The 11852-nt window shown below is 41.4% G+C and overlaps 1 protein-coding gene across 4 annotated transcripts in view; it reads left to right on the forward strand.

The window, feature by feature from the left end:
- Positions 1-4156, forward strand: part of ABHD18 (abhydrolase domain containing 18) — a 20588-nt gene extending 16432 nt beyond the window's left edge. For all 4 annotated transcript variants that reach the window (XM_040065341.2, XM_040065342.2, XM_040065343.2 and 1 more), the window contains 2 exons: positions 631-793; positions 1420-4156. In XM_040065341.2, the coding sequence (XP_039921275.1) occupies positions 631-793; positions 1420-1471 (215 nt within the window). In that variant the 3' untranslated portion in view covers positions 1472-4156. The remainder of the gene's footprint in view (positions 1-630; positions 794-1419) is intronic.
- The last annotated feature ends 7696 nt before the right edge of the window (positions 4157-11852 follow it).

Genomic DNA, 11852 nt, shown 5'->3' on the forward strand with positions numbered 1-11852 from the left:
TTTCTTTGTGAAGGGAGAAATATTCTGTGTTCAACATAATTTTGGTGCTGTTTTTCTCAACATCATATTGCTGTTATTCCTGCCAGTAATCTGATTGGTGCAGTTCTGGTTATGAGTAACAAATATCTATAACAATATGGAGGGATTTTTATGTTGCAAGTAAACCGTGTAGTAAACAAGAAAGTGAACATAGGTTGCTCTTTCTGACCTCTTGTATGAAAAGTTGTCTTTTTCCTCCCTGAGGGGAAAAAAACAAATGAAACTTCTACTTTGTTGAATTTCATAGTTCTTTTTGCCAGTAAAAAGGACCCTCAAAGAACTGATATGAATGCTATAGAGTTTTGTTTATAAGAGGAATGAGAATTCTCCTGTCAGCTTCCCAAGTCATTGAGGAATTTCTGCTCCAGGGGTGGGAAGGGTAAGGGTCAGCTTGTTTTTCCACTGGTGACCTCATTACTGCAACATCAAAACCAGATAAATTCTGCTGGACACTTTAGAACACATAATTTTATTAAAGCTTCAAATAAATTAATTTTTTTGATCAAAATAGCATTTTGAAACAGAAATCTCAGCTGTTGCATTTCTATTTCTTACCACAGATGAATTCAGTTTTGCTTTGTTTTCCTTTAGTTCCAGTTGACCCCAGTTTAATCATAGTAGTACAAGCCAAGGAGGACGCGTACATTCCTCGCACCGGTGTGCGCAGCCTCCAGGAGATCTGGCCGGGCTGTGAAATCAGGTATCTTGATGGAGGTCATGTCAGTGCCTACCTCTTCAAACAAGGACTATTCAGGTAAGGTGAACAGAAGAGTTTAAAACTAAATTTTAGATTTAATCAAAATGAAAGCTTGACTTTAAATAAGTAGCGCTTGTACGATTTCATGCCTTAGTAATATTAGACATTGATTTTCTAAAGACAGTTATGTAAATCAGTTTTATGAATGCAGTTCTGTAGTTTTCAAAAATTTAAATACTTGTGCTCTTAATTTTAAAATACAAGGAATTAGGAAGATTATGCACACCATTTAGGGAGTCTAAACAACAAAAAGAATAGCATGATATCAGGTCAATGTATGCTGACCAGTAGTTTATTACAACTTCAGCCTTACTTTTATAGTTGCTCAAAAATTTCAAGTTCTGCATGTCTGGTGTGTTTGAGTAGAAAACTCCTAGTCCATCTACATTTCCACTTGCATTAAAGTTGGAAAATAGCCCCACTCATTCCTGAAACATAAATATATTACTAGATTGAAGTGAGAGATCCCAGAAATAAAGGAAGGGGAAAATACCACCTCATACCATGTTTTTATTGAACACTTTGGTAGCTTTGTAGATATATTTGTAAATATATGGAAAGATGCCACTTATATCTGCTCTTTCCCAAATTATACAAATTCTCTTCTCTTTTTCTTGTTTCAGACAAGCGATTTATGACGCGTTTGACCGCTTCCTCCAGAAATACACCATGTGATCTTTCTAATGCATTCAGACTGATCTTGTTTGTAATTCAGCTTACTGGAACTCATGTTTGGAAAACAAGCCTCTTGTAGAGTTGAGCAGATGGTCATTGACTGTTGTAGGTAACAATTACCAGAAGTGGTAAAGTACCAGCATTGCTTTCCTTTTAACCTAGTGCCATTCTGACACAGCTGCTTCAGCGTTACCTGTGAAAAAACAACAGCAGCATCTGACAGTGCATGAATGGTTCATGTACTTCGTGCCTAATCAGATTGTGTGTTCCTTCAGTTCTGAATAAATTCTGAATCGTATGTCAGTAGAAAACAGACCAATCAGGTATTGGAAGAACGTAGAATGTGCTGTCGGGCAAAGCTGCTCTCTTGTGTTTTAGTGTAGTTTTGGTTTGTTCCGGATACCTCCGTTACTTCTTGCTTCCTCACGGCCTTGCTGTTCTGATTGTGTTGTACCGTGGCTTTGCCAGCACTCAGCCTCTTGTGTTTGTCACAGCTTTTCTCTTCAATTATGAATTGAAAATGAGCCTTAGCAGAAGGCTCAGCACCACATCTTGCAAAGAGAGACTTTGACAATTCAAGGAAAAGTGAGAGAGAGAGATGTTTTCATTAAATACGTCAGTGAAGTTTTCCTGCCACTGAATTAAACCGTGCCATTACAGAAGGATCATGTAGCAATTCATCAACCAGCTTCACAAAACTGGAATAAGTGAAAATCAAGTGTCTGGTAATTAATTGTTTACATTAATTGAGTTGGATAACATAAGATTTCAGATTTCTTTTCTTTTTCTGGAATGATAGATGAGATAGAACTATCATAATTTTGCTTTCTAAGCAGTTAAACTGACAGCAGATTATATGGTGCTATAAAGACCTGATGGAAATACTTCGGCAGATGTCCTTTCTAAAGTGCAGTCGGCACTGATATGCAGAATACACTTGCACTGTTTAATTTAAAAGATACGTGAGACTAAAGGTTATTGAAACAGTTAGGTTTGCTCCTTATTTTTCAACACTTGTCTTTTTTTATTGGATGGAAAACAAAGCAACTTGGATTTTGAATACATTTAGGAAAATCCAAAGTCTGTTGTTTCCTCTTTGGGGATCAAAAATGCCAACAAATTACAGTTGAATAAAAGGTTGTCATGTACCACCTGTGTGGGTATCTCTCCACATTTGTTGTTTTTTTTGTGGCAATCTCCTTTAGCATTCTTTTAAAACCAATTTGCAGAGAAGATGAAAACTGAAACACTTCAGTACAGTCACAACCACGATTACTCTGAAACAAACAGAAAAATCCAGCCCTTTCTCTGGATGTGTGACTTCTGTACCTTCCCAGTCAAGCATTTTTGATCTCTGGGGTTACTGTAAAGGTTTTTTAGTAGGCAGGAGCAAACAAAGCTCAGTTTATATATTCTCTTGAATTTTAGTCAGGTAGACAGGATTAGTAACTGTGAAGAAATCATTGTTCATTTGAAAATCAGGTGTGTTCAGATAAAACTGAAGAACAACAATTTTGAATTACCCAAGTTATGTAACATACAAAATTACTGAATATGCAGAAGTGGTTCTAATCTATTGGGAGTTAAATTGCTTCTTTCAAGTGGTTTTTCATAATTTCTTTGGACAATGTTGGTTTTATATATGGGGAGCAAGTGTGACGTGACTAGCACATTTAAACACCAAATATTTGGCGGGTTTGAAATTAAATATTAATAAGTTTGCACATTTAAAATTGAAGTGTTGACTAGTGTAGGAAAAGAGTCACAGGGTTTACAAGCATATTCATTAGCTAAGAGTGTTTTACCAGCGCACTGTCTGATGTTCAGCAGCTTTTGTAGCTCTCACATTTTAAATGCAACTGTGTGCTTTGTGTCCTGTTTCTGTTGCAGCTATGAGAAAGGGAGATAACTGGTGGCAAGGGAAAGGGCTTGAATAAATTCAAGAGAGAAAAGACAGATTTTGTAAAGGCCAGGAGTAAGCACAAGAAAAAATCAACTATGCTACAAAGTATAACATGCCAAAGTAAATATTTTCAAAGCGCACAATACTGGGAATTACACTACTGATGGGAACTCTGCATCCTGAGGTTAGTGTCCCAATGGTATTACTAATAAGGTTTAACTTAATGAAAAGGGCAAGAAGGAGGTTTAGGCTAACACCACTCCTGCTGTGAGAGTGTTTTTTGGGGCAAGTTCTGCTCCTGGTTCTGAGAGGGTCTGTTGGGACAAGCAGTGAAAGACTGGTTTCTGATAAGAATAAGGAATCGCACTTTGCTCCGTAACTGAAGTCATGTTGCCAAATGTGAAAGCCCAGTAAGCATTATTTAAGGAATTTCTCAGGTTAGAATAACAAAAAAAGGAAAAATGAGCTCAGTGGTCTGTATCTGCCAGTTATCAGACAAAGGGGGGAGCTGGTCTGTGAAGGGGGAATTTTGCTGTGGACATGTTTTTAACCCTTTGAAAATTGACTTTTTAAATCAGATTTTAAGGTTAAATCCTAAGAAAATATAAATAATTCATTTTGATTTTAAATGAAAATGTGGTTTTAATCCAGGAGTTGCATGAGAGAAATATTGTAATAAGGTTTCTTCTGTGTAGCAGGTAAACAATTTTGTATGTCTTAAATTTATTGTAAAACTGGCCTTGGTAATTTTTTGGTTTTAAATTCTTTCAATAAAAGTCCTAAAAACATTTAGGTGTGAGGGGTTTTTTTTTGGTTGTTTTTTTTTTTTTTTCTCTCTTGTTAATGGGTGTTCAGAATGCATCCCATTTTCATCCTGTAATCCTTTCTGTTCCTACCAGAGCTGTAGCACAAGGAGAGCAGGTAATCTACAGGACATGATATAAGCTTCACACAACAAACAATGGTGCTGCTTTGATGTTTTTCTACGTGCCTAGAAACCTAGTAAAGAAAACAAGCTTATATCAGCTAATTAAGATACCATTGTGATTCCAGTTTTACACTTGCCAGTGCAGGGACACATCTAATAATTGTCAGATGGAGCATTTTCTAATTTTTTCCCCAAGGCAAATAAAACCCTTCAAAACAACTCAAAAGGATTTTTTTTTTCCCCCCTAGCAAGGATAAATCACTTGTGTTTTGTTACTGCAGAAAGGAAACACTGTATGAAGGAATGGAGTCTTATTTCATACTGGAATGTCAAATGCCTGTAATGGAGATACTCTAAACAGTAGAAAAGTGAAAATCCTTGGATCCTTGGAATACTATTTTTGCTTGATAGCTGCTAACACTTTGAGGCAGGTTTTTTAAATTATTATTTATTTATCTTAATTGTGTGTGTTTTTTTTTTTTTTTTTTTTTTTTTTTTTCTAAAATACTGATCTGAATTGCTGTTGGTTGGGCAGGGAAGTTTCTTTATCTCAGGCTGTCAGGTTCTCTGCCGCTTGGCAGTAATGATAACTTACACAGTATGGAAAGGAGCTTTGGGGTGGTCTGTGACCATGTAATTCCTCCTGAATTTTTACCCTATACGAGTTAAATACTGCTATTCCATTCAATCCTGGAATTTGCAGTATTCCTTGGTAGGCTTGGATGCTTCCACACAAGATAAAACATGAGCATTAAAACATAAATAAGAATTGTTATTCTCTTGGTTTCATTTGGTGTAAATCAGCCCCTTTTCCAAACATGAGCATTTTAAGTACTGCATTCCCAAAGGAGAGTTTTGCCAAACAAGCCTGACTTGCACTGCTAGAAAGTAACAAGGAGGATGATACAAGTGGACAATATGTAAAGGATGAGTCCTAGCAACTGTAAAAGCTTTTTAAATCCTCTTCGGCCCCAGTCCATCCAACGAAGTCTGCAGGAAGCTCCATCCCATAGACTTAGCAAAGCAAGTATGGTCAAAAACTTCTCAAGTGCCACGCAACTGATCAACTTTAGTCCCCCCCCCTCCCCCCCATGTAATTAGCCCTTAATTAGTTTCCTGCTTTTTTCCTTCTCTTGGGTTCCTGTGCTGTAGTATTCCTGAAGCGCCAGCTGGCCTACTCCTCTGCTTCCTTATCTTCTATAACACTTGTATGGGAAAAGAAGGAAACAGGAAGAGGCTAATCCCCTTCTTCTCTGTCACACAGGTAGGGCCTCTTCACTTTCATATCACTCAAACCTCTGCTTAACTTCTGAGTTTGGGAGACCAAATAATAAATAAATGGAAATTGTTTTAGTGTGACTGATTCTCCTTTTTTTCAGGAATGTATGCAATCAGGACATCTTTGATTAGTAAATGTATGGCATCTAAAAAATTAGATTTCTTGGTATCAAAGAAAAATGCCTCTAAGGGTTTGAAGATTTGCTGTAATTTTAATCATTCTACCTTTTGCAGTCTTTCTTGAGATAAATTTTAAAAGAAAATATGTGTTTAACCAGTGAGCTTGGAATGGGTGCACGTGCTGCTGTGAGGTGATTTTTTTGCGCAATTTTTGGCAGAGGGGATATGGTGTGATGGCAGAGGTACCTGTCTGTTGGAGTGATTAAATGATTTGGGATTCCCTCGCTGCTGGGACCTCAAGCATGTTCTCATGCGCCTGTTGGACACGTTCTCCAGGCTGGGCCCCAGGGAATCTCCTTCGCACCAGCGAGACGCGCTTATCCTCCCGCTCACCACATCTCGACCACAGTGCAGGTGCGGACGAGGCCTGCACAGCCGAAATGTCCGAAAGGGCCTGGAAAGCCTCCCGGCCGCGTGAGGTCACGGCGCACGGGAGAGCCCCGGGTCCCTCCCCCGCGCGGGCGGGGCCGGAGCAGCGTGCCCGGAGCGCCGCCCGTCCCTCCGCAGGCGGCGGCGGTCCCGGCCGGTCGCGGTGGCTGTCGCTGTCCGTGTCTGTCCCTCGCTGTCCCTCGCCCGGTGCGCCGCTTACCAGGGCAGCAGGGAGCCGGCGGCGCCCGGCCCGTCCGGGGGGCGCTGACAGCGGCTCCGGGGCGGGGCAGCGAGGAGAGGAGGCGGGTTTCCCTTCCCCCGCCGCGGGCTCCTCGCCTCGGCCGCCCCGGCCGCGGCCCCTCCGGCGGGCGCGCGGCCGGTCATGTCCGCGGCGCAGGTGTCGGAGCGGCGGGGCTGGGGCACGGCCCAGGAGCCCCGGCGGCCCGAGCCCGGCTCGCCCCGCGGGGAGGAGGTGGCGGAGGAAGGCGGCCGGAGCAGGGAAGCCCCGGCGCCCAAGGAGAACGCGTGGACGCGGCGCAGAGCCCGGCGGGACAGCGCTTCCCCGCCCCGGGGGCCGGACGGCCGCCTCGAACCGCAGGAACCAGGTGCGGGGGCCGGGAGCGTGAGCGTGTTGTGGTTGTTGTTTGTTTGATTGATTGATTTTTTTTGCTTTGTTTTGTTTTGTTTTTCTTTACGAAGGAAAAGCGCGTGTTTATCGGCGACCGCGGAGCCGGGCCCATGCGCAGCGCGGCGGGAGCCGGGCCGGGCCCGCTGGGTTTGACATACATGGGCAAAGCAGGGACCGCTCGGGGCGGGGGACACTGCCGGGGACAGCAGCACCGGGCCGGCCGCAGGTCCCGGGGCTCGCCAGTAACCACCCCGGCCCGGCGGTGACCTCCGGCCGGCTCCTGGCGCTCGCAGGGAGGGAGGGCTGCTTGCCCACTCGTCTCGTTTAGCCTCCTTTAGGAGCGCCGCTTTGCCGCGGCTCGTTTTTGGTTAATTATGTAGCGAGGCCTCGGAACGATCCGTTACTTGGGTTTGGTTTCCAGAATGGGTTTGCGTAGGCTCTAAGCGCTGACAAAAGACAGTTCGCTCGCTGTTGGGATTTGGTGTGTTTACATAGGAAGAGATGGGAGGGAGAGTAGCCACGGAATAATTTCCTGGCCTTAAATCACTACATGTAAGATAAAGCTGCTTTATAGGCACCACACTGACTGAACGGGAATATGGCTTTACAAAGCTGGTCGTCAAGGACCTAACTCGAAATTGCCAGGCTTTATGCTTAGGCCAGCAAAGAGTTCCTAGAAGTTTGTAGATTCTTGGGGTATTGTTCTTGGCTGCGAGTAAACTGCTGACCTTAAAATAAATACTTCAACCAGTGCTTCCCGAGAATTTCAATCTCAGCACTTGCTCCCGTGGGCACCTGACAAACCTTTTTTGTGATCTCACAGTCACTTTTATCCTTGAATTAAACATGTGCTTCCTTGACAAAGAGAAATATATAATTTACAGTTTTGAGTATACAGGTCATACAAACGGAGCCCACATTCCAGACCACAAACTCTCTACTTGGCTTAAGAGCAGAACTTTTGGCAGCATCTGTGCCCATCTTTATTATCTGGACTGTTTTGTTTATGTGTACTGACGTGCTCCTAAGTACCTGTTTGTGCCGACCTTCCAAAATCCAGCTGGCTGGGCAGAAGCTTGTGGTCTGCTTCATGCGTGAAAGGGGACTTGCATCAGAAGCACTGGGAAAGCTGCTTATTTTGTCATGTTAGCAACTTGTGCTCTTCACCTCTGTAAAGTTTGCTTTTCCAGCAAAGATAAAGCACACAAATAGCTGTTGAAGGAAGGAGGAGACAGGAAGCAGTGCATTCATATACCCTGTGCATTGGCTGCTTCATTTCATGATTTTGGAGAGCCTTATTTTGTTTTTCTCCTGCAAGAAGTTGTGCTTGCCATTTGTGGAATTAATAATTAAGCTGAGGAGCTGTATTAGAACATAATTTTCAGTGGTCAGGTGTATAACTGAGCAAATAAGGGAGTCAGTGTTGCTGGCAGTGCCACTGGTGAGGAGCACACACCAAGGTGTGTGTTTTGGTTTGGCCACCACCAGAAGCACCGTGAGGAAGCCACCATTCTTTCCCTTGTAAAAGGCAAAGCAGCTGATTCTTCCTGGCTGTTTGAAGGAAGAAATTGCCATGCACCTCCACCCGCAACAAGGGATGCATTTTGAAAAAACTAATTGTATGTTGGCAAAGCAAAATCTGTCACACTAGGCCCTTATGAATGTTGTAGTATGGAAATTAGTCATGTGAAATAATAAATGGATAAGCAGAAATACTACTGGGATGGAATGCAGAACTATCCGTAAAGAGCATAATAAAGTGTAAAAGCATCTTACATCAAAGCAGTGACTGGAACCTGTTAGACTTGTTGATCCTGGCGTAATTTGTTAAAAGTTTCCTGAGACGTGCACTTAGGGTATGTTCAGTGATAGTTACAGACTTGAGAAAATTGGCTCCAGCCTGTCATTTTGGACTTTCAATTTATCATGGGATTGGTTTGTGATAGAGGCAAACTTGGCTCTTGGTACTGAAACAAACTGTTAAAGTCACCTGATACTACTGGGAAAATGTAAAATTTTGGCAGAAGAATTCCGTCCCAGCATTGTTACTACAACTGATTATTTTTTTGTCTCAGACACCTTAGTAGGTTTTAGTCATTACAGTAAACCAAACACCCAGTGCAAACATATCTGACCTTTTCATGGTGGGTTTGTTACCACACTTCAGTGTTTCTGACCGAGCATTTCATTAAACTTCGGTTTTAAGCAGACTAACTTCAGAATTACTTCAGAAGGCTACTTTTACATCCTCATCTGCTTTCAACTTGTGGGGAAAGGCTCATATCAGATATAAAATTGCTAGTGAAATTAATAGGCTTCTCTCTAGTTCAGGAAGAATTGTTTCCCTGAGAGTGTGGTTAAGCTTTGGAGCACTCTGCCCAGGGAGTTGTGGAGTGTCAGTCCCTGGAGGGGTTTGGGAAATCACTCAGCGCCAGGGTTTAGTTGACAAGGTGGTGTTTGGTCAGAGGTTGGACTCGATGATTTTGGAGGTCTTTTCCAAGCTTAGTGATTCCATTATTCTAATCCTGGTGGTCGTGATCAGAGGGAGTGAGTGAGCTTTAGAAGAGGCTGCTGAGCGATGAAAGGTGCTTCTATGATGTGCCTCTGCTCCCTTGTAGTGCCAAGCCAATGTATGGCAGTAAGTCCTCACTTTTTTAGGTTGCAACTGTGCGTTTCCCATTCTTCACATAAATAATTTGCCAAGAATCAAGTGGTTGAAATAATTTGGTTTCAAAAGTTCTCCCACCTCTTCGTTTGATGAAAACTTTGGCACTGCCCTTTTTGTGAGGTTGCGAGAAGGGAATCTGAATGACAAGTTCTCAAGTCTTCTTGTGATTTGTATAGCTGATGTGGGTCTCTAATGATTTATTAGATGATTATTCAAAAACTGCTCATGAAATTCACGAAAATAGTCAGTGAAGCAAAATTCTTGTGCTGCTGAAGCGGGTTTGCCTCCTAGCGTGTGCTTGAATGTCGTAGCTAATTAAAATACTTCATTCTTGTATTTTGTGCTTATTATGTTTCTTTCTGGGCATCAAAGAATATATTTTATCTGTTTGGTATTTTGGTAGCAGAACCATTTCACTGTAGTGATGTTGTATAAATCAATTTGCTTTAGTCTGAAAGCAAAACAGGTTGTAAAGGTACAGTTTAGTGAAGATACACTGTGTTGCTAGGAATAGCAAAACTTAGATGAGTAAATTCATAAATGATCTGATTATCAGAATTTTTGGGTGTATTTAAGGCAGGTGTTCTCATTAGTTCTTATGAATTCATGGAGTGTTTTAATAGCACAGTCTAAAATTTCTTCAAAGCATTATCAGAAGTTTCAGCTTTGACAATTTCCCCAATCCTAAAGGGATTAAAAATGTTATCCTTACAAAGCTGCTGCCTGTATTTTAGTTGTGCATAACACCACATGTTGGTTTTTATACTGTGCATAACAGTATGGTTGTTTTTTGTCTGGGGTTTTTTGTCTGGGGTTTTTATTTCTAGACTTGTTATGAAACTGAAACCCACCTCTCTGTGCTATGGCATGTGTTTCATCTAACCATGAAAACTTTGGTAGAAATTGAGTCACAGGTTGCAGTTTTCTATGAAGAAGCTAAGAAAACAACGAACTGAGAAACTAAATATAAGGAAAATAAATATCATCATGGTGAATCAATCATATATTGTGGATTCCCCCTGTCCATTGCTTGTTGTATTGAAAAATTGATGGGTTTTGAACATAAATAGGTGGAAGGGTGCAGGTGTCATACATCACTGCCTTGGTTAATTGTTCAAATAGTGTGGAGATTGACAATCTAATGTAGTTCTTGCAATAAAATGCTAGAACTCTTGTAGAACAGAATGTTAGGATAGTAATTAGGATTATTTTTTATTGTTTTGCAGAATCTCTGCTCTGAGTCCATGCTCTGGATTTAAATTAATGGTATTCTCCAAGGGATAGTTTTTGTTACATTTGCAATGCCTCGTCTGTTAAAACAATACATTAAGCAGAGCTTACCTTGTTTAAAAATGGAATGTACTGTCAAGTTTGAAACTGAGCATGGAAAGTAAAATATGGTACAAGTTCAACACACATGCTGCAATTAAGTTTTGAAGAGCTGGCTGATTTTATCTGCTCCTTGAAGCACTTGTGTTACTTATGTGATGCTGTTCCTTCACAAAAGGGAACACATGTGCAGTCCAAGTAAAAATAAAACCCAAATATTGTCTAGAAAGCCTCAGAGCATAAACAGTGTTTGTATCAAAAATTAGAATGCATTTCACCGGTATTAATAGACTTTGCTTTCAGAAGAAATTGGCAATATCATCCCTCCCTTTCCATCAGAAAAAAATACTTGCTTACTATTTATTTGCAGAGCTTCAAAACTTTCTTTCTGAAGTCCTATTGCTTGTGATCCTCTGGTCTTGTGATCCTATTGTGGTTATGATCGGGGTATTTTGGTGAGAGATCTTTCAAACTCTGCTCCTCAGCCATCCAGTCTGCTTTTCCATCTCTGTTGCTGTTGTCCCAGAGGATTGCTGCAGTTTTGGTGGTTCTAAAATTCATCTTTCATTTTTCAGACCCGTTGCTTCATTTCTCTTGACATGCTGCACATGGCATGTTTGTACAGCCTTGTCTTTCTGCAGGAAGAACCTCCTCTTAGGATGTGGTCTGTTAGGAAACTTGGAAGAACCATAATAAAGATGGTTTTGGAGGCTGATTTATGTTTTCCTGTGGTTGCCATCTCGACTGCATGGAGTTCAGTGATTGAAAGATGATAATTGGCAATTAAACTGCCTCATCTTGAGGTAGCTTAAATTCATACTTTATTTATTGCTCCCACACCTTCCAAACTCTGAAACCCAGTGAGTAAAATCATTGAAGATCAGTGAATTCTTTTATTGACACAGCATGCCACTAATGAACGGGCTCCTTGTAGCATACCACGGGATAAACCATTTTAATGGAGTTGTGTTGGAATTAACAAGTGAAATAGTTTATTTGGAAGACCTTACTGAGTTCTGCTGAAACTAAAGATGCCATTTTGGGGTTCCCAACACTGTTACGGGTTGTTAAAACCAAACCCCAGAGTGATATTAAGCA

The sequence above is a fragment of the Hirundo rustica genome, chromosome 5 (assembly GCF_015227805.2).
Source record: "Hirundo rustica isolate bHirRus1 chromosome 5, bHirRus1.pri.v3, whole genome shotgun sequence".
Classification (NCBI taxonomy): Eukaryota; Metazoa; Chordata; class Aves; order Passeriformes; family Hirundinidae; genus Hirundo; species Hirundo rustica.